We start from the raw sequence: 22,267 nt of genomic DNA, 5'->3' as shown, positions 1-22,267 counted from the left end.
CAAAAATTGATAATTTTGGACGAAAGGACGAAACTATTAACGAAATTAAAATGTAGCGCCCTAATAATTAGTTTTTGAAACTAAAAGTCCTTAAATATTAATTAAATCAAAATTTAGGTAATTAGATTATTTTTTTCTTAAAAAATATATCAAAAATCCAAAATAGATGGTTAATTATGGATCACAAAAAAGGCCGTTCCTTTGAGACATTACGCAATCCTCTCCCTCCACGAGTTGGTGAACACTAACAGAACTCCGTCCTAGGCCTGAACTTACTTACATGCTCAACCGACGCACTTCGTTAATTCATATCGTCTCTAACACTCTCGGCGCACAGAAATTCCAGTTTCAATGTTACTCCTTTCTCCGCCTCCGATACACTCCTTTCCCGCCAATCCGAACTCTCTCTCAACCATGAAGGCAAAACGACAACCGTACAGGTCATTTCGTAAGCCACTGCGAGCTATTAACCGCCGCGGCAAAGATGTCGATGCGTTTACTAAGAAATCTGGTTACATATTTGACCTCAGCGACAGAGAAGCCAACTCTTTAATCGATTATGATATTGAAAAGATAGCTGCGGTTTTTAGGAGGAAACCGTTGATTTTGTTTCGCAGATTGTTTCAGATTGCTACCACTTTTGGCCGTTGGTTTGGGGCTCGTTACATTGATAGCCTTGCAGAGAAATCTGATCAAATGTTCAAGGTTTGAGAGCAAAAGGAGTCTTCAGTTATCTTTGTATTTTCTTTTTATTCTTAAAATTTTTCTGCTTTATGAAGGAAATTATAATTGTCATAATATTTCTTCTTGGATGATTGCAGATTAGAGCTGCAGAGCTTCGAAAAATATTGCTGGAACTTGGTCCTGTATGATAATATATATATTTTAAAATTTTGTAGGAATTTTTGTGCTGTTAGGGCCTTTAGTTTTATTTCAGGATTTGTCAAGAAAAAGAAAAGAAAATAATATTTAGATAGAATGTTAATCAGGGTGTTCTTTTAATCTGTATTCATTATTTATTTTTTCAGGCCTATATCAAAATTGCTCAGGCTGTTTCATCTCGGGCTGTAAGTTGTCATATCTCCCATTTACTTTGTAACTATAGTATCCTTTCTGATAGAGTGAGTTTTCTGTTTGATTTTGTTGACATTATATTGATTCTTTAGTAAGATTTACTTCTTGAAAGCCTTTGTTATTGGTGTGAACTGTGAATCTACATTTAGCTCAGTTTTATTCATGGTGAAAAGACTTTGTTATTGGTGTTTAAAGTTTACCAGATGTTGAAAAGCTTTGGTATCATGCATTATCCTTCCTTTGACTTTTGGAAAAGGACAAATGGTGCTACTTCAAAGGAAGTTTCTTGCTGCCTAACTAGTAGAGCTTGACTACCAGTCATATTATATTCTTTAGTGATCCCATTTTTCTTATGGGGAGAAAAAGAAGCATAAGAAGAGAAAGAGAGACAGATAAAAATGGAAATAATTGAGTACTGGAAAATCTGAGATGAGAGTGGAAATAACAAGAAAAGAGCAAAACAAAAAAAAAAAAAAAAAAAAAAAAAGGAAAAAGTTGTCTAACTTATTCATTTTTTCAATCATGTGAATCAATAAACTCGAGTTGGAGTTAAATTTGAATCTCAAGTAATTAATTTGTTATTTGTACATGATTCTATTACATTTCAAATAACATGCCAATTCAAATCATTGAATATTTTAATTGGATTGGATAATGATTTTTGATATGAATAATAGAATTACTCCCTCTCTCTCTCTCTCTCTTTCTCCTGTTGTGTTCATTTGAGAAGTTATTGCTATGTTTCCCAACCCATTTTTAAGCCTTGAGCTGAGTATTACTCACCTTATTTTTTCGAAGGGACTGTATCGTGTCTATGGTCGAACTCCACCATTGTAGCTAAATGTAATGCACTTTACAAAGGTCAGTTTAGGCCCTAAAATTTGGAGAGCTGAGTATTACTCACCTTATTTTTTCGAAGGGACTGTATCGTGTCTATGGTCGAACTCCACCATTGTAGCTAAATGTAATGCACTTTACAAAGGTCAGTTTAGGCCCTAAAATTTGGAGAGCTACTACAATAAATTGCTCCATCATGCCCAAAATCTCCTTTGTACTTTAGGTCATGCCTAGGTTCAGCTTATAGATAAGCCCGTAAGTGCCAATAGAAAGGAAGGTAAATGCTGAGGCCATGGTAAGCGATGAAAGTGACATTGGTCAACATACAGCTGAAGCTTTTTGTTGATTTTCAGAGAACATGAGAAGAATTTTTTTTTTTTTTTTTTTTTAAATTTTTATTTCTTATATATTTGTGATTTACATCTAGGTGTATACATACACATAGCCTACAACTATATAGAAAATTTATAATAAAGGAAATAAATCATATAAGAACATATAAATCAACACTTACCCTCAAGTTGGTGCATAGATATTGCAAATGCCCAACATGCAAACTAAATTATGAAATTGTTTGCTATTAAGCCCTTAAGTAATAACATCTGCAATCTGATTATCTGAAGTCATATGAGTAAACTTCAAAACATCCCGGATGAATTTTTTCTTTGATGAAATGTCTATCAATCTCTATATGCTTTGTCTGAAAATGTTGAGCAGGATTTTGAGCAATAGTAATGGCAGCCTTGTAGTCATAGAACAAAGTCGAACCTTCTCCTTTCGGCATTCGCAATTCTTCCATTGTCTTCCTTAGCCATAACAGTTCGTAAATCCCTTGAGCCATAGCTCTATATTCTGCTTCTACACTCGAACGTGCTACTACAATCTGCTTTTTCCTTCTCCAAGTAACTAGGTTTCTTCCAACAAAGGTACAATAACCAGAAGTTGATCTCCTATCATCTAGAGATCCAATCTGTCAACATCAGTAAAGGCTTCAGTTTTGAGGTGATCGTGCTTGGATAAAAGTACACCTCTTCCAAGAGTAGACTTTAGATATCTTAAAATGGGAAGACAACTTCAAGATGAGAACTAAGAGGATCATGCATATATTGATTAACTAAACTTGCAACATATGCTATATTAGGTCTAGTATGTGAGAGATAAATCAATTTGCCAACCAATCTCTGATATAGACCCAAGTCATTCGATTCTCCCACTCTTGCTTGCAACTTGTGATTAATTCAATGGGAGAATCAGTTGGTTTACAACCCAACATGCGAGTTTCTTTCAAGAGATCTAGGATATATTTCCTTTGAGAGAAAAAGATCCCTTTATCTGATCTAGCAACTTCTATACCCAAAAAGTATCTCAAACTTTCTAAGCCCTTAATCTCAAACTCCTAAGCCAACAACTTCTTTAAGCGAGCAATCTCCTCCTCATCATCTCCAGTCACAACCGTGTCATCAACATAGACAATTAATATAGTGGTTTTACCATTATAGTGTCTGATGAACAAGGCATGATCAACATTACTTTGAGAATAGCCAAAGAAAAGCATGGCCTTATTGAATCTATTAAACCATGCTCAAGGTGACTGCTCCAGCCCCTACAATGCTTTCTTCAATCTGTAAATCTTACTTTTGGTTTTTTCATCATCAAAGCCTGGAGGAATACCCATGTACACTCTTCTTTTAGATCACCATGCAAACAATCATTTTTTTGCATCAAATTGATGTAGGCTCCAATGCAGGTTGGTTGCACGGGATAACATGACTCTGATAGTGTTCATCTTTGCATTTGGAGCAAAAGTCTCCTGATAGTCCACCCTATAAGTCTGAGTAAATCTCTTTGCCACCAATCTGGCTATATATCTTTCAACTGTCCCATCTCCCTTTGTTTTATTGTGAATATCCATTTGCATGCTATTGTTTTCTCTCTAATGAAGGGGTAACAAGTTCCCAAGTTTCATTTTTTTACCAAAGCTTTCATCTCCTCCACTATTGCTGCTTTCCATTTTGGATCTTGATATGCTTCCTGACAATTCTGTGGAATAGAAGCAGAAAAAACAGACAATACAAAGGCTCTATAGGAAGGAGATAAAGAATCATAGGAAACACATTGGGATATAGGTTGTTTGGTGCAAGTTCTAACCCCTTTTCTGAGAGCAATGCGAAGATCAACATCATCAACTACAAGTTCAAAGTCAGGAATATTAACAAAAGGAATCACATCAAAATTAGAACCAGGAGTTGTAGAAGACTCACTTGATGGTTTTTCAGGAGCTGATTGCAGAGATGATGGTTGACTTTGTGTATCATGCATGATGGCATTAACCTTATCTCTTTGACTGTACCTCTTTAAATCTGGCCTATCAAGTCTACCCTTTTTTTGGCTCATGTTCATTACTAGTGTTTAGTTTCACAAATTGTTCAAGAATAGATATGGACATAGGAGCTAAAGGAGCTTCCTCTTCTATCCTAATCTCCCCCTGAAGAGGAGCTGGTGAGAAATAAGGCTCAAACTCTCTAAAGATCATATTCATACTCACAAAGTATGTTTTTTGGTTGGGGGATGATAACACTTATAACCCTTTTGAGTGGCAGAATAACCAACAAATACACATTTCAAAGCTCTAGGTTCTAACTTGCTTCCATGCCTGTGATGAACAAAACAAACACAACCAAATATTTTTAGAGGAACAGTATATGGGGTTGGAGGAACAGTATATGAGGTATTACCCCATAAGGCTACTATATGACTTTCAAACAGGCACCCTATTAATGAGATAAGTTGCAGAAAACACTGCATCTCCCTAGTAAGTCTTGGGAACATTCATGGTGAATAAAAGAGATCTAGCTACCTCTAATAATTGCCTTTTTAGATACCCCATTTTGAGCACTAGTATTCACACAACTAGTTTGATCTGTGATTCCATTTGAGTCTAAATATGCCTGAAACATGCTATCCATTTACTTTGTTCCATTATCAGTTCTTAAAAATTTTCACCTTCGCATCAAATTGTGTACTAATCATGTTATGCAAAGATTTAAAGCAAGAAAACACTTCACGTTTTGCTTTCAGCAAGTAAAACCCAGTTAATCTAGTGCAACAATCAGTGAAGGTGATAAACCATTTATAACCAGATAAGGAAATAGTAGAAGTAGTAACCCATACATCCAAATGAATAGTCATGAAAGGGACTGAACTTTTATTATTATGGGAAATATAAGAACACTATGTATGTTTAGCAAGTTCACAAGCATCACAACTTAAAGACTCTAACTGAGAATGCTCAAAAAGACTAGGATATAATTTCCTTAGAACAAAAAAAGAAGGATGTCCTAATCGCCTTTGCCATATAAGTATTTCTTGAATAGCATTACCATGATTTCCTAATAGGGCTCAAGGAATACAATGAGCTAGAGGACTGCAACCTTTTTCGAGAAGATACAGGCCATCTCGCAGTCTACCAAAGTCAATTGTTTTCTATGTTCTCAGATCCTGCAAAACACAATGAGTAGGAAAAAAAAAAAAAATTCAACTTTGCAGTTGAGAACTTTCGTAATGGCATTAACATATAAAAGGTTTACAGGAAAACTAGGAATATGAAGGACATAAGTTAAATCAATGGTGGATGTACACTTAATAGAACCTGTGCCAGAAATAGATGCCAAAGAACCATTTGTAATGCGAATAGTTTCTTTGCCTGAACAAGATGAATAGATACAGTTTCTTTGCCAGAACAAGATGAATAGGTTAAAATTTATTAAAAGAGCTTGACATATGTTTGTTTGCTCTTGAATCTATAACCTCTGAATCCTCAACGGAATTAGTAAAAAGGGCCATACCAGATTGCATTTCGGGAATAGGACTTCACTTAGCCGCCTTACCTTAGCCGGGGCCTTGGAAGGATCTGGTCATAGCATAGTGAAAAGAGCTGGACACCCAAAGAGATGGGAAGGAAGGCAGTGAGTAGGTAAAGCCTGGACAAGTACGCTATTAAATGAAATCAACTGGAGGACTAAGATAAAGATCGAGACAAAGCTAGAAAGCAAGGATCACTTAGACAAAATGGGCATCTTTCAACTAATGGAACCTCACCCAGTTTCTAAGCCTTGTGAAGTCCAAATCGAGAAAGAAAGGGGCACTCGATAGAAAGCATTCGTCCATCCTATTGTGAAAAAGAGGAGTGGCTGTGGTGGATAAAGAGTCAAGCTTTGACAAAAACAGTCGTAGTAATTGTACCTCTTCAATAGAGAAATTTCCAATAGAAGATGCTCCAGGTAGGTATGCAATAGGACTGATTGAACCAATCTTTTTACCACCATGACCCATCCTTTTACTACCACGACCCCTGGTCAGTCGTCCATGCAATTTCCAACATGCATTAGTGATTTTAATACCATCACCCATTGTATATAACCCAAAAATGTAGTGAATCAGGTTTGAAAACCCAAAAAAGGACCCAAAAAAAGGAGTGACCTTGTATTTGAAAGAACCAGGCTGAGAGAATGGGCTAGGAAGCGTTGCAACACTGAGGCGAAGCTGCCGGAACAAGTCGGCGTTGGAAATTTGGCCAGAAACAGTGCCACGCGCTGGCGGGTGGAAGAAGCGGCGGAAGCTTGCGGCGACGCGTGAGGTCACACACTTAGATGGACAGTGACCAACCTCTGGGGAAAGGCTGATCGGCAGGTCCTCTTCCCCCTCCAATGGGCGGTGTAGGTCACCTCCCTCTCCTTGGTTGCCCAAATGCTTAGCCCTTGCCTGGGGTTTCTCTCTCTATTGTGTTTGAGCTGAAACAAAGTTAGCCAGCTCTGATACCATGTTGTTTTTCAGAGAATATGGGGAGAAAATTCTTTTTTCTATTTCTTGTATATTTGTGATTTACATCTAGCTGTATATATACACATAAGCCTACAACTATATAGGAAATTTACAATAAAGGAAATAAATCATATAAGAACATATAAGTCCACTTTTATTTAAAGTGAGATTACCCTGGTAATAGCTGTATTTATACCTAAACTCACATCTTTTGTTTGAGCTCTTAAGTTCTTCTGTAATTATCACTTACATAACAAAAATAGAAAAGGCGCATGCTTACTTCTGGGCATATTCCAGCAATTTACTTATTTATGATATGGTTTAGAGATCATACTTTTACAAGAGAACATTTACTTTCAGTATAGGAAAAAAAACAACGTATGTTGCCAGTAGGCTTATGTGGGTGTATTTTGTTTGTAGGATTTGATACCACCATCATACCTTGATGAACTTTCGCTCTTGCAAGATCGAATAACTCCATTCTCCTCTGAAATTGCTTTAAATACGATAGAACAGGAATTTGGGTTGCCAATAGACCAGCTTTTCTCAGAGATTTCACCAGAGCCTGTTGCTGCAGCATCCCTTGGGCAGGTTTTTGCTTATTTATGTACTTTTTTTTGTGATGCAAGGATCATTGTGTATTTTTGCTTATTATGTGTATATATATTGTCATCTGCATGAAAATGTTTGAATGACTACTACTCTCTCTCATGCATATGGTGTGCACGTGCACATGAATACACACACATATAGGTCTATCAAGCAAGGCTTCAACGTAGCGGACAGGTTGTTGCTGTTAAAGTGCAGAGGCCAGGAGTTCAGGCTGCTATTGCCTTAGATATACTAATCTTGCGTTTTATGGCTGGAGTGATAAAGAGAGTAGGAAAGTTTAACACTGATCTCCAGGTAATCACACTTAAAAAGTTGAAATATGGGTCTCTTCTCTACCACTTCCGCTGGTCTAGACTAAAAAACATGGGTTTCAATTTGCAGGCACTCGTTGATGAATGGGCATCTAGTCTTTTTCGGGTAGATTTTATCCCATGGGACAAGTTTTACTTTTGAGTTCATTTATATTTCAAACAATGATGCCCTTGTTTCTTTTCATTGCATCAATTATATGTGTTGAATTACACATGGTTGCATACGCTTTATTTGCTAAGGAATTTTTAAATTCATATTCTCATTAAGAAAAGATGCATGCATTGTTTAATCTAATTCAAATTATTACTACTGCTAATCAAGTAATTTTCTCTTTCATATATTTCCCCTTGATGACAATGACAGCATATATTAATCCTTATTCTTTCAAGTAATGGCCATATTCTGTTGTCTTACGCCTGGAGGAATTTTTATTCAGGCTGACAGGTTAAGGGTGCATAAACATCCATGTTGAATTATACTTTTTAGTGTTTGATGTGCTTGTGAAGCATTGGGCATTGATTTGTTAAGTCACAATGCATTTGGCAAATTGAAAACTATCTGGTATATGCATGTCCTTATTTATATGGTTATGAATCTATAAGCTCATGTACATATGTAGCGCATGCATGTGTGTGGATGCATCGCAATCATGTTAGCTGTATCGTTTTTCATAATCAATGTAGATGGGTTTTAGCTGTGCATTTGCCTATGGTCTTTTAAATATTTTGCATGAAAAATTGTGGAGTAATTGTGTTATGTGCATGTAATGTGGAACTTGTGAGTGCCTTATGAAGAAATTTCAACTTTGACAAGATACTATAATAAGTGGATAGCATGATATTTGATTGTGAAAGGCTAAATTCTCAAAACAACCAAATATAAATGCTACTAACAGGGATTCAATTGAATGTGAATGAACATACACTCTAGTCTTGCATTTTTTGTTAGCATCATAAATGATAGTCTATTAGCCTTTTTCTTTCTGAATTATAATCTGTTTTTCTTCCTTAAGAGTTTTATATTTTTGATAGGATTTTCTATTGTTAGTTGTCACAATTTCATTTGCTTGGCCCTTCAAATTGTTGATAATATTATGCATTTTTCTACTTTTAGTTGAACTCCCATTATCTACATGTTCCTTTTTGCCTAATTTGAGGTATATTCTTAGAGCTTCATATTGAATACAGGTAAATCACATTGAATGCAGGAGATGGACTATATGAAAGAAGCAAATAATGGAGTCAAATTTAGGTAATAGCATGATTTCTAATAAATCTTGACGTCCAATGTTCACAACTGAAGTTTTCTGCCCTTTAGCATTATTATTGATTTTTTTTTTCTGCCACCTAGTGGACTTCTCTATAAAGTATTCTTGGATTTGGTGAAAGGAAGAGGTTGTTGATATGTATCATATCATGGTATGAAACGCTTTTGCCTCTAATGAGGTGCCGAACCATTGGTTTTGACTGGTGATTGGGATGCATGGAAAAATGGGTCAAGCTTTTACAATTGTCGGTATTACTTAGCTAATAAATTTTAAGTTGAAACTGAATTTTGTTTAGGGATCTTTTTTTTTTTTTTAAAAAAAAATCCTATGTAGACACATTTTGTGAAGAATTTCATCTGTGAGCTGTTGATCTTTTTTTGGCTGAAAACAAGTCATGTAATGTTTTGAAAAAGGATAGCTTGATCAGAGGGGTAGCATATAAAAACTAATAAGAAGTAATTTGCCTTCATACTTTGATTTCATCTGTGGCTATGGTGTTCGCATAACACTCTAACAAGAACTTGTGATGGGAATATTGTTGTTGTTGTTGTTATTATTATTATTATTATTATTATTATTACTGTTATTATTATTGTTATTGTCGTGAATAAAGGGACCTTGATAACTTGTTATTTTTTTAGTATTTTCCCCTCTTAATAACTGATTGGAATGAAGTTTTTCATGATGAATTATTCTAAACATTACATATTTAGGTGGAATAATTATTCATAAATCAACCTGGATTATTTTTAGCATGAGTTACACTGCTATTATGCAGATCCTTTGCTTTATTAGCAGATTATGCTCTACAACTAGAACTAATATAACTTTCCGTGCTCATTTTTGTTTTGTATTTAATTTTTGAATCTACAATGACTAGTAATGAATTCTTGTAATGCTTGAAAAAGAAGTTCCTTTCTCATATGCTGTAAAGTTCCCTAGAGTAATGTGAAGGCGAACTATTCTGATTTTATTTATGCTCCTATATTTCACATAAAAACACTCACACATGCATGTATATCCTAGTATGCTTCTTGGTTTTAATACTAGTTAACATTATGCTAAATTCTTAAACAGGAAGCTCTACGGTGATATAAAAGACGTTTTGGTTCCAGAAATGTACATGGACCTCACAACTCGTAAGGTCCTTGTAATGGAATGGATTGAGGTACTCGTCCCCTAATTGTTATTTTTTGTGTACTTGTCCATGTGCTTGTCCATGCAGCTTCCTCAGCTTGCTAATTTAAGCTCAATGTAATGAGTAGTTTTACACAAATACTGCTACACTTTTGTTAAGAAAACACCCAGTCACCATGATTTTCCCATTTCCCTTTTCATTTTATATTTGATGGTACAGATAATATTTCAAAATATGGATCAAATGGTAACATAATAAAATTGTTGGCAACATTTGATTTTCTGAAAAATCAGGGTTACCAGTAAAGTATTTTTTCTCTGAAGACCGTCCTTCAGTACTTGTATATTTCTATATGTGTGCACAGAATTTTTCACTTGACTTTATTTATTTAGTTATCTATCTGTAATTTTTTAGGGAGAAAAGTTGACTGAAGTGAAGGATCTTTACTTGATTGAGGTATGTTTTGAAATGAAGTGCATTTCACTCCATAATAATAATTAAAGAAACTGCAATTGTTTTGCTTTGGCCTGTGGCTGAGTTAGATTGCTCTTTTCTGGAGCTGACTAGGTGGGAGTTTACTGCTCATTTAATCAACTTTTGGAGTATGGATTCTATCATGCGGATCCACACCCTGGAAATCTTCTTCGTACAAAAGATGGGAAACTAGCTTATTTAGGTATTTTTCCCTGATTTTGAAAACATAGCATTAAAATTTTTATTTGCTTATGCCTTAACTGTTCCTATAATCTCATCTTGGATAAGAGTAAATTTTGGTGTGGCAGGCTCTCCAACTCTGCCTTGAAATATTGTGGTGGTAACCTTACATTTTATTTCTCTATTTCTGTTGATGCTCCCTGCAGCCTACCTTATAGAGGTTGTTGAATGTAAATTGTGGTATAACCTTATACAGTGCATGTATTTAGCATATTGTGTTTGTATTTGATATAATATGGAGAAAAGGCCTGAGATTTTGAATATATCAACCATATATTTAGTCCCCATAATAAGGGTAAATGACCAGCAAAGCATGAAATTTGGGTAGTCTTTTGTAGCCATTTCTTTTAATTTTGTAATTCAGTTTTAAGGCTTCAGTTAGTGTTTATATATAGAGTGGAAGCTGAAATAGAGAAAGGGGAAACAAACATAACATAAATTTGAATTGCATCATTGGTGAGGTTTCTGTGTCCATATACTTTTGCCTGCATCAATTGGTACTGCAAAGTTAACTGTCATGTAATAATGGAAGGAACTTGCCATGCAGAATTAACTTTTAATGAATTTCACTGCCAGATTTTGGAATGATGGGTGAATTTAAACAAGAATTCCGTGATGGATTCATTGAAGCTTGTCTCCATCTTGTAAATCGTGATTTTGATGCATTGTCCAAGGACTTTATTACTCTTGGGTATGCTTATTATCTCAGTTCTAAGCCACTTGCTGAAGAAATCATTGTCATTGGTGTCATAAGCCTAAATTAGTTTCTGCTCTACAGGCTTCTTCCCCCAATTGCAGACAAGGAGGCTGTTACAATTGCTTTAACAGGTTTTTTCTTTTTTGTACAAGTGAGGCTATAATCTGAGTTGTTGCATCTCTTGGATTAGGTTGCCCTTGAACTCATATTCTTCGAGTTATATGAAGTGTTTCTAATATTATCTGCTTATCGATAGGTGTCTTCCAAAATGCTGTTGAAAAAGGAGTCCGCAATATTAGTTTTGGAGACCTTTTGGGAAACTTGGGAACTACAATGTAAAGTATTCTTGTTTCATCGTTACATTGACAAGATATGTACTTTTGGTGTATAATATGCCATGATACCAAGAGAACACACATGAGTAATCTATCTTCTTGGTATATATTCTTACAGGCATATACTGTTTCATAGAGGATAAAATTTTTGAATAGAATATCAAGTTGTTGAATAAAGGTTTCAATGCAGTTATCTGTGAAACCTAAATAAATTGTTTTTCAACTAGATTTGGGGGGGGGGGGGGGGGGCCCAAAGGAAAAACTACACATCATCAGAGTTATGCACTTCTAAGAGCTTTATCATTATAAGATGGCGGCATATGTTCCGCCTATTAGTTTCTGGAATACAGAACTAAATTCTGAAAGGTGAAGTTTAATTACATATGAAGCTTGTATCTGTTGATTTTAACTTGCCTAGAATACATAGTAATTAAAGGCGCAAGGCGCACTAAGGCACAAAGGGCTGCTGGAGCCTAGGCGCTAGCCTCCCAGGTGAAGGTGCGCGCCTGAGTGAAGTGAGGCGCAAAAAAAAAAAAAAAAAAGAATAAAATACATAAATCTGAAAAGTATATTTTAAGATATCAATCAAAAAAAAAAAAGAAAAAGTAGAAAACATGGAAAGAAACACACATAAATACGAAAAAAATGGCAACATGACAAGTTATATTTTAAGATATTAAAGTTAAGACAGAAAAGAGTGTAATCAAAAGACTGAAAAAAAGAAAAGAAATGGAAAGCAAATATAGGAAGAAAAATTGAAAGAGTTATATTTGGATGGAATGAGGCTAAAGACTAGATTGCAAGAGATGAGTACTAGATGGAGTGGAGGTTGGATCACAAAGCACATCACTGGTTTTTGTTGCATTTTATTTCTTTTATATTTATTTATTTATTTTGTGAGCTGATGTTGCTTTATATTGAAAAAAAACCCTAGGTGACTTGTTATGGACAACAAAAAATAGAAAGACGCGCCTTTCTTGAGCCTTAGGCGCAAAAAAGGCGCATGCCTCTACCCAAAGGCGATAGCCTGAGTGAAGTCGACCGCCTCAGGGCAGTTGAGGCGCAAGCCCTTGAGCCTTAAGTAAGGCGCTCCTGAGGCGTGCCTTTAATAACTAAGCTAGAATATATTACATTATGTGGCGAATTCTGCCTTGGAGGCCTCTATTTTCATTTATGATTACAAAATTTTGTATCAATATCCTATTTCAGATAGATATCTGGAACTGTTGTTCAAGGACTTGTGTGCTTAATCCCTGCAGTTGTTCGTGAAATGCTGCAGTTACCTATATTATTCTTTGGCAATCACATTATCAAGACTGTCTGGAATATCGTATTTGAGAAATATTTGAATATCTTGCATGTTTTACTCATCTGTATGAATAAGTTCTGTACAATATATATAGGTCTCAGAAATGATGTGATGGAAGCTGAGGCTTAGGCTGGACAAAAGATTGAAAATCTTAGTGGCAGTTAGTTAAACTATTGATGTGTTTTTGAAATGAGGTATTGATATAATGTTATTTATTTGCAGGTACAAGTTCAAATTTCAAATACCTTCATATTTTTCTCTTGTCATCCGCAGGTAGTCATACTGCTGCATTATGTGGATACTATTGTTTGATTAGAGTTATTGTTGGTTCTCAATTCTCTATGTATTCCTCATATCATAGAATTACCAGTATTGCCTAAATTACACTCTTTTTCCTTTATCTTAGTCTTGCAGTCCTTGAAGGCATTGCTGTCAGTTTTGACCCAAATTACAAAGTTTTGGGGAGTACATACCCATGGATAGCTAGGAAAGTACTAACTGATAGCTCACCTAAACTGAAATCTTCATTACAAGCTCTGCTTTACAAGGCAAATCTGCAGAACTTTTCTAATATTGTCAGATATGAAAGCATTATTCTGTTTTCTGTACTAAAGCACATCCTTATCCCCATTCCCTTCTCAGGATGGAGTTTTCAGAATTGATCGTCTGGAATCTCTACTTTCAGAGGTGAGCTTTATGTTTTTCTCTTGAACTTTTTGTTTCTGCCTGTTAACTTTTTTTCATCTTGATTGTTATAATGATCAAATTATAAGGCCACTGATTTGTTGCTAAAGCGTGTTTCTGTCTCTGTCTTTACAAGGTTCCCTATGATTGTAGCACTTTGTTGCATTCCGTATAATATTTTAGCATTACATCAGAAAAAGCTAGAGTTTTTTGGATTTTTATATCGCAAGGGCTTCAGGGCTTTCAGAGCATAGCTGTGATTAGGCGCGTCCGACTCAAGGCACAGGTCCTGGAGCCTCAAGAGCAGAAAGTAGGACGACCTTACGGAGGCGTGCGCCTCTGGAAAAAAGCCCTGGCCTAGGTGCAAGCGCAAGGCACAAAAAAAGCGCGCTTTTTGTTATTTTATGCCACCAACAGACTTTAGGGTTTTTCTTTTTAATATATGCAGTCCAGCTGTGTTTATATAGACTTCTATTAATAAAAAAATTAAAAATAAAAAACTTAAAGAAATAGAAGATATTGGTAGATCTGCAGAAGGAAAAATGGAGCTCCACTCTACTTCAAGCTCCTCTACACTAGTTCATCGACAATCAAAGAAAGCCCCCAATTAGATGATTTAAATCTATTAAAGCCTTCACAAAGAAATCTTCTCCTCAAATTCAGCGATTGACTAGGAAGATATGTCTGTCAACTATTCTTTAAATTTTTTTCTCAATTTCCCTCTCTCTCTCTCTCTCTCTCTCTCTCTATCGATTTGATTCAACAGTTGGCTTCTACTCCCTTCTCTTTCAAGTCTAATGGTTCAATTATAAGCTGTTATGCCATCGATTTTTTTTGCTGATTTGTGCTGCTGAAATTTAGGCTAATGGCTATTACTTTTAGTTTAGGGCTGCTGAAATTATGATTTATATAAAGCTATGGTTATAATTCTTAACATCTTTTTATGCGTTTACTTTCAATTATATTTAGATATTCCAAGTATTAAATAGTTTGATTTAAGATTCTATATGTTTTATATTATTAATATGAATTTTTTGCTCAATTTTGGAATTATTTTATATTTTTTCCAAATTTTTCTTTATTTTTGCGCCTTCGCCTTGCTTCTTGCCCCTAAGGCTCCAGGACTCCTTTGTGCCTTAGTGCACCTTGCGCCATTGACAACTATGTTTCAGAGGAATACCTTTTAGTACTTTCCAAAGAGATTGGAGCACTTTACTGCTTGTCTCCATCCGGTGGTCTAATACAATATCTTTTTCTTTTCTTGACAAAAAGATAATTATAACGTTTGATGCATTCCTAACCTGCCTTAACTTCTTTTTAGTAGCTTTTATTAGACCTGATACTAGGGTGGGGATTGGCCTATTGCCCCTGACCACACGAACGTAGGCTCTGGCAAGGATTTTTGTCCTTGCTTGAAAGGATCCAATCGAGCCCTTGGGCTGGCTTGGTTGATTAAAACCTCTAGGTTCGCGCACCCAGCCCATGTGCCAATTTTTGCCTTAAAAAAGGAACACACGTTATATTTATGCTGGACTGGGCTTGGTCTGGGTGGAATCAGGATTGAATGTTAAAAAATTTCAACCTAACTGGTGCTGACCTGGTGCAACTGACAGTCACCTCTTAGCCGTTGTATGGACTGGCTGCTGTACAATATGCAAAACAAAAAAACCCAAAAAAAAAATAATAAATAAAAAAAATCAGAGGACGATTTTATGATACTGATATTTCAGTTTTGCTAAATAAATTTATTCATAACCATACACTAATATTTGGCAGTCCTTTCGTGCCCGCACTGAAAGGGCCTTGGTTAAACGGCAAATCGAAGACACTGGTTCCAGAGTTGCTATCAAGGAAATACTTTCCTTCACCCTAACTGAGAAGGTTCTCCTTTTATTTTAACCTTTTTTCATTTCATAGTATTCGTTTCAACTTATTTTGTGACTCATTTACAGGAGTAATCCTAATTTCTTTTTCAATCTTTATTCTTAAATATTAGCAGGGTTCCTTTGTGAAGGAGATACTTCTTCAAGAAGTTGCTAAGGTAACTCTGTAGGTGTCGTCTCTATGTTTATCAACTACGGACTATTCCATTGTTGAAAAAGATTTAGGTGATTTTCAGAAGAATGAACTTTCTTAGAGACACATTCAGGATTGAATTTGCCTAAAATTAAACTAATTGTTAATGAAAAAAATGTTCCAGAGTACATTCCAGTAATCATTTGGACCATTTAATCATTTTCGTTTCTTTTTTTCTTCAGACGAGCATGTTGAAAATTATAATTTGTTGCAATTGATCTTAGATTAAAGAAGATTAAATTAGTTGAGCCATTTTCTCAAGTATAATACTGTTTGTTTCTAAAGTAGAACTGTGATGGTTTATATGTTACTTTTAGTTTGAAAGGTATTCTGCATTCAACATGAATTAGTCTATTCTCTTGTGTTTTATTTAAAAGCTTTTCTAGAGCCTCAAAAGGCAAATATATATATGGTTGAAAATGATCAGCTATATTCTGTTTGCTTGTAGATTTTGAGAAGTTGCCAAGTCTATTACTTTTTTTTCTTTTTCTCCATTAGATCGAAGCACCCTTTGGCATGAAAGATTGCCAATTCACACATACTTTAGTCAATTGGTTGTAGTTGGCTTTGATGTGTCAAACTGCTTTTTAAAATGTGTACAGGGATTGGATGCACTTGGGCTAGCTACACTTGATTTTTTAACTTCCGCGGCAGCCATAAGCATACCCTTTGCTGCTCCCTCTTCTTCGTCTTCAATGACTGAGGAAGACATAATGAACTTGAGGACTTTGCGTCGCCTTATGCTACTGTTGTCAGGTTCCCAAAAGAATGGCAGTTCCATTGAGGTGAGTGTTTTTTGTTTATTGGCATTGTGACGTTGAGGCACATAGCCTTGTATAAATCAAAATCTAAATGATAGTATTATTCTTCTTAGTAAGCTTGTTGACAAAGAAACTCTTACATAAAGACAGATGTATATATTTCTAGATCATGGTGCTATTGCATGACAGGGAATGATTACATTTAGCAAAGATAATTGAATCTTTTTGGAACTTAAAATAATTTATAATGACAGGTAAATTGCCTTACAAGATAACTGTCATTCTTTCTCCCTTCAATAAGAAAAGTTGACTGAAAAATAATATTGAACTGAAACCTAAGATGCATGTTGAAGAATTCTATTTCCAGTGCTTTAAAGACAAAATTTATAGTGTGACAATATCTCATTCCATCTTTAAATTTTAATGTTGCTTATTATCTAACTGATTATGCTGGAATTCACATTCATATAGGAGGTTAAAGGGCCGTACAGGAATCCGAATATATTCTTGGAAGAAGTATCTGATTTCTATCAACTTGAATCAGTTCAAGATATTCTGCCCGTGCTTTCTGTTATTCCTGAGGTAAGCTCATGTATGTTTACTACATGCATTCTGGCATAATTATTATAGCCTGCACATGCACACACCGTGAGCTATCACCAATGATGGACCCATAGCTGAACACAAATTCTTCTGTGAAAACTGCATTCTTTTTTTCTTCTTGATACAAAGAAAATTATTAAAGGGGATAGAGGCTGCCAGGATTTAGATTCCCGACTGCACCACGATCCAAATAATTGACCACTGAGCAAATGGCCCAATGGTGATTTGATTGTGTTTGACCCGTGGGTCTTATAGACTAATTCCATATTTGGGAGTAAGATCCTGCCATGCATGTCCAAAATAACATGTACAAGATACCCATCCTCACATTTGCAGTTGATTTGCACTATTGTCAGCACAATATACAATATGCCTCAAGCACTTTTGCAATTAGGGTAACTGTGATAGTTCTAATGCTTCTGCAATTTTAAATTCCTTTAAATAAATTTTGCTTTCATTGACCAAAATTTCGCCAAAAATGGTCAATTTACTAATTACATCTTCTAATATATGGCAGCTCCCACCACAGCTGCAACAGCAGGTGCTTCTGTTGCCGGCTGATATTGCTGGAAGGTTGATTTCCCGTGCCACTGCTAGGACTATCAGGAGGATGTTTCTGTGATGTCAATTTGGCTTCCAGACAAGAAAGTGTCTTTGTTGTGAATACACACACACACACACACACACACACACACACACACAACAGAATTAAACCACTTGGCAACTGTTTATGTTGAACGAGTAGAGGAAGAGAATCATAGAAGCTGGGGGCACTTGGTTGTACAAATTTCTGGAATATAGGCAAAAATCTTTTAATGTTCCATTCTCCTCAAACAGAAACGGAAACTCTATTTATTTTCATGAATTGCATTTTATTTTAATTTCGAAAGCAAACCTAAAATATTCTGAATTTTTTTGTTGCTGAAGGTTATGACTTGTTTCTAGACTTGCAGATTAAAAGTCTACCAAGTAACTTAAAATTTGCAGAACAAATCATAGAAAAATCTGGAAGTTTAGGAAAGTTTTTTGATGGAGTTCTTGTTGCCCCGTAGATAGTTCTGAATTTGTTTAAGAACCTGCAAAAATCCAAAGCAAGAATAGAAAATTCAGTCCAGAAATTGTTAAATGCAAGTGAAGTTCAAAATCAAGCAAAGGCGAGACCTCAAGTGCGATAGTAGCTGGTTCAAGATCAGACACATCCTGAGCGCCCAGATTGTCCGCAAGATCTATAAATAAAAATGAAAAAAAAAAAAAAAAATTCAGTATATGACCGATACAAAATGTTCCCTTTCTGATATATGTACAACAAAGAAATTGAGAAAATGCAGCTCATCAAATCAGCAACCGCAACATACGTGAAATGGAGACAGTTATATCCGCATCAGAATAGGCCTGAAATCGGTTTTTCGAAAGAGCAAGAAGTCCCATAAAAGCCTACAAGGATGTTGAAGAGTGAAATGTTAGTGGTAGTAATCCTAGTACATAGAAATTGTTAATTTGGTACAAAATGCGATAAAAATGTTGAAAAAAGAAGGAAAAAAAAAGGACCTTTTTGTAAGAATCCCCAGAATCAAAATGAAGCAGAGGACGAGAATCAGTCCCTAATGCAGCAATTCTCTTTGCCAATGTGTCCAACGGTACATCTAAGAATACAGTTATTCCTTGGCTCATATATTTCCTAAAAAGCAAAATTAAGTTATGGAGGTGATTTAGATAATGAGATGAATATATAAGATTAGTGAATCACGCTTACCAGTTTACTGGCCGAACAACCGCACCACCACCTGTAGCAACAACTTGCTGAGGAACTAAACATAGCTTATGCAATGCCTCACTCTGTACAGTATCAAGTCAACCAAATATATACATGCTGCTCATGTTAGTAGGTTCTCATATACCCCTCCACCCCTCTTGCTTTGGGGTGGTTCAGATTTGGATTGGGTGGTTCAAATAAAAAATATTAACGAGGCGGATTGAGTTATATATTTGAACCCATTGTTGCTCTCAAATGGAGCATGTTTTACGTGTCTTGTTCAAATCATATTTGGGTGGATATCAGTCGATAAAAATAAAATGATCATCTCTACATTGAGAGGATTCAAAACCATCTCAATTCCAACATTTGAAACTATAGGTGGTCCCGAAAACAGGATGAAATCAGATTGGAACCAGCTCAGTTCAGACCGATTCCAATTCTTGATCTGGAGGATTAGAGGCGGCTGTTTTGAGATCGACGGTTGGTCCTAAATAGGGAGCGAAAGCAAAAAACTTAAAAACACTGACGGATGGGTGATATTCATGAGGCCAAGAGCTTTTGGACTTAGGGTGCGCTTTTGCACGGGCACAAGGCGCAAAAAAGGCACGCCTTTCAAGCATCAAAAACTTAGGCAGGGAACAAAAAAAAAAAAAAAAAGAAGCGACATAATTTTTATGTACTTTTCAATAATATTTGTGCATCTTACACCTCAGCTTTTGTGATTGTATTGCATGTTTTACACGTACGATACAAGTGCCACATGCTACGTTACGTACAACCACAGTCAAAACATATTGGAGAATCACAATTAAATCCTAAACTCATACTACTTTTACAATCAAATCCAAATTAAAATTTATTATTTTGACAATTATATCATCTACATGTTTTATATTATTAATGATAATTTTTTTTTCAATTTTGAAATTATTATCTATTTTTTAATTACTTTTTAAATTTGCAATCACGCAGGCGCGCGTCTAGGCTCAAACAGTTTCTTTGCGCCTTTAATATCTGTGCTCTTAAATCGATAATGTACTTACAGGATTATCAACAAAAAGCATTTATGTTATGAACAAACCTCAAAATCTCTGAAGAAATTCTCGCCGTACTGCTCATATATATGGGCCACACTAATGCCACCAGTAGCTTGCTCTACATATTTGTCACTGCATGCCAAAATATGTTGTCTATGGTCATAAAAATTTGTAATAGTAATTTGTGAACGGTTCAAATCAAAATAACAATAAATAAATGAATAAATAAATAAATAAATAATTAACCTGTCCACAAAAGTATAACCTAGTGCTTCTGATAAAATCTTGCCCGTCGTTGTTTTTCCAGCTCCCATCATTCCTGAATTTTACACTCTTTTACACTTTACTCACAAAGATTTACATTAAGAATATAGAAACAAAGGTTAAATTGTAAAAAAAAAAAAAAAAAAAAAAAAAAAAAAAGACAATTTACTGGTAAAAATTTACTCATAAAGTGAAGGAACAAACCAACAAGAAATAGACTGCATCCATTTAAGCATAAGGCGACTTCTTGCCCCTTTGTCTGCAATAAGAATATAAATTAAATAAAATAAAATAAATGGTAAAAAAAAAATTAAACAAATAAGTGCAAATTTGATACCTTTAGCAGCCAATTTTCATCAGACGAGGCATGCAACTTCTCTGATTGCAGGACAGGAGCTAAAAAATAATTAAATAATATTAAAAAACGAACCCAGTATACATTTAAATTTATTATAATAATTCGGATTTTAAATATACGAGTTAAAAAAAATTTTATGCAAGAATTTTTGTTTTGGAAAAAAATATTTAATGGCCTAATAAGTCAAGGGTTAGAAAATAACAAGTAGCATAAAAGCAAAAAGGTAGCACAAGATTACTTGACAAAAAGAAAAGGAAAATCTACTTTTACAATTCGCTTCACTGCAAGAATGTAATTAAAGTTAATGGAAGATCAATGCATGTGGTGTTTGGTTGCTGAGAAAATCGTGAGAATCAGAAACTTAAATTTCAGAATCTCACGATAAACACACTTTTATAAGGTTTATACAGAACCTCATTTCTTCTTTTACATATCGGTTTCTTAGCAATCAAACAATAGCTAAATTGAGACGATAATTTCATTATTACTGCTATGGAGAAAAAAAAAAAAAAAAAAAACAATACATGTCCATCAAAATGATGAACGGAGAGGAAGGGATAGCAACCGTGAAACGGCATCGTACCGGAAGAGGAAGCGGCGTAAGATGAGGTGATGGAGTTAGAAAGAGAAGTGCACATCATAAAAAAGGAAGAGAGACAGATGAGAATCCAGAGCAAGAAGAGAGAAACCAACCATTTTTGAGTCGTTTATTTATAAAACAAAATAATTTGTGTTTTTTTTTTAAAAAAAAAATCATTATCATTAATTGTGATATAATTTCTTTAACTAATTGGGCAAAAAAGGGAATGAGAAGTCTTAATTAAAAAAAAAATTAACGAAAACTGTAATTAAGATAGGCAAGTGTTATCCAGTGATGTTATTGAATTTTTTTTTTTCCTATTTGTAATAAAGATAGTATTAATTATTTTATTCTAATTTTATTTTTTCCAATAACTCCACTAAGCTTTGTCTATCTTAATTACTCCCTTTGTCTCATATATATATATATATATATATGCTCACTTTTCTTTTTTGTCTATCCCAAAATATAGTCCTATTTCATTTTTGAAAAGATTATTATCTAATTCTTTAATATATCCCTATTTAATGTACATTCATATTCCAAATGTTATCCATCATTTAATATTATAAAAGGATATTTTAGAAAAAAAAACTAAATAAAAAATGTAATTCGACTATATTAATTAATTTTTCTTAATCTATGTGAAAGTCAAATTAGGTATATATATATATATATGGGACAGAGGAGTACAAAGAAATAATAAAAGAATAATTAAATCAGTTATTTTAATTCTTTTCTAGAATTTAGGTAGTTAAATAATTTTTTTAATTCTTGTGAAAAGAAATTTCTTATGTTAAATTATACCGGTGGTCACCTAATTTTATACTTAGTTTTATTTAGATCACATAATTTCAATTTGTAATTCTTTAGTTACTCAACTTTAATTTTTGTTTCAATGGAAGGTGATTTACTAGAATTCGGTAATCAGATCAGTAATATGAAATTAAAAATTACATATTTCATAAAAATAAAATCATAATTACAAAGAAATATAAAAAATAAAATGAAATAATACTACACAATATAAAT

At 34.5% G+C, this 22,267-nt stretch overlaps 2 protein-coding genes across 6 annotated transcripts; one reads left to right on the top strand and one right to left on the bottom strand.

Annotated features, from left to right (window-relative positions):
- Positions 1–197: 197 nt before the first annotated feature.
- LOC105648187 (Protein kinase superfamily protein) lies at positions 198–18,150 on the top strand. Of its 5 annotated transcripts, none has more exons than XM_012234499.4 (21): positions 202–705; positions 822–866; positions 1,029–1,067; positions 7,153–7,323; positions 7,486–7,638; positions 7,726–7,761; positions 8,864–8,907; positions 10,001–10,091; positions 10,476–10,517; positions 10,629–10,737; positions 11,352–11,466; positions 11,554–11,603; positions 11,729–11,807; positions 13,339–13,389; positions 13,523–13,664; positions 13,759–13,803; positions 15,577–15,681; positions 15,800–15,841; positions 16,479–16,661; positions 17,109–17,219; positions 17,758–18,150. In XM_012234499.4, the coding sequence occupies exons 1-21, from the start codon at positions 352–354 to the stop codon at positions 17,860–17,862; spliced, it is 2,112 nt and encodes a 703-aa protein (XP_012089889.1). In that variant the 5' UTR covers positions 202–351; the 3' UTR covers positions 17,863–18,150. The 5 variants fall into 5 exon arrangements, 3 of the variants coding, with proteins under 3 accessions (XP_012089889.1, XP_020540595.1, XP_020540596.1); XM_020684936.3 differs by having other exon boundaries at positions 15,797–15,841; XR_005176994.2 differs by lacking the exons at positions 17,109–17,219; positions 17,758–18,150 and having other exon boundaries at positions 198–705; positions 15,800–15,908; positions 16,479–16,613.
- On the bottom strand, positions 18,064–21,346 carry LOC105648186 (shikimate kinase 1, chloroplastic). Its single transcript, XM_012234497.4, has 10 exons — positions 21,239–21,346; positions 20,635–20,693; positions 20,502–20,556; positions 20,280–20,352; positions 20,078–20,165; positions 18,994–19,076; positions 18,789–18,918; positions 18,596–18,674; positions 18,402–18,466; positions 18,064–18,316 (listed from the first exon to the last, which is right to left on the bottom strand). Exons 1-10 carry the CDS (start codon positions 21,294–21,296, stop codon positions 18,254–18,256), a joined length of 753 nt encoding a protein of 250 aa, XP_012089887.1. The 5' UTR covers positions 21,297–21,346; the 3' UTR covers positions 18,064–18,253.
- Positions 21,347–22,267: the final 921 nt, after the last annotated feature.

The sequence above is a fragment of the Jatropha curcas genome, chromosome 9 (genome assembly GCF_041381405.1).
Source record: "Jatropha curcas cultivar XTBG-Jc1 chromosome 9, XTBG_Jcur_1.0, whole genome shotgun sequence".
Classification (NCBI taxonomy): Eukaryota; Viridiplantae; Streptophyta; class Magnoliopsida; order Malpighiales; family Euphorbiaceae; genus Jatropha; species Jatropha curcas.
Note: the sequence above shows the minus strand (reverse complement) of the source record. Positions and strands in the feature narration are given on the sequence as shown.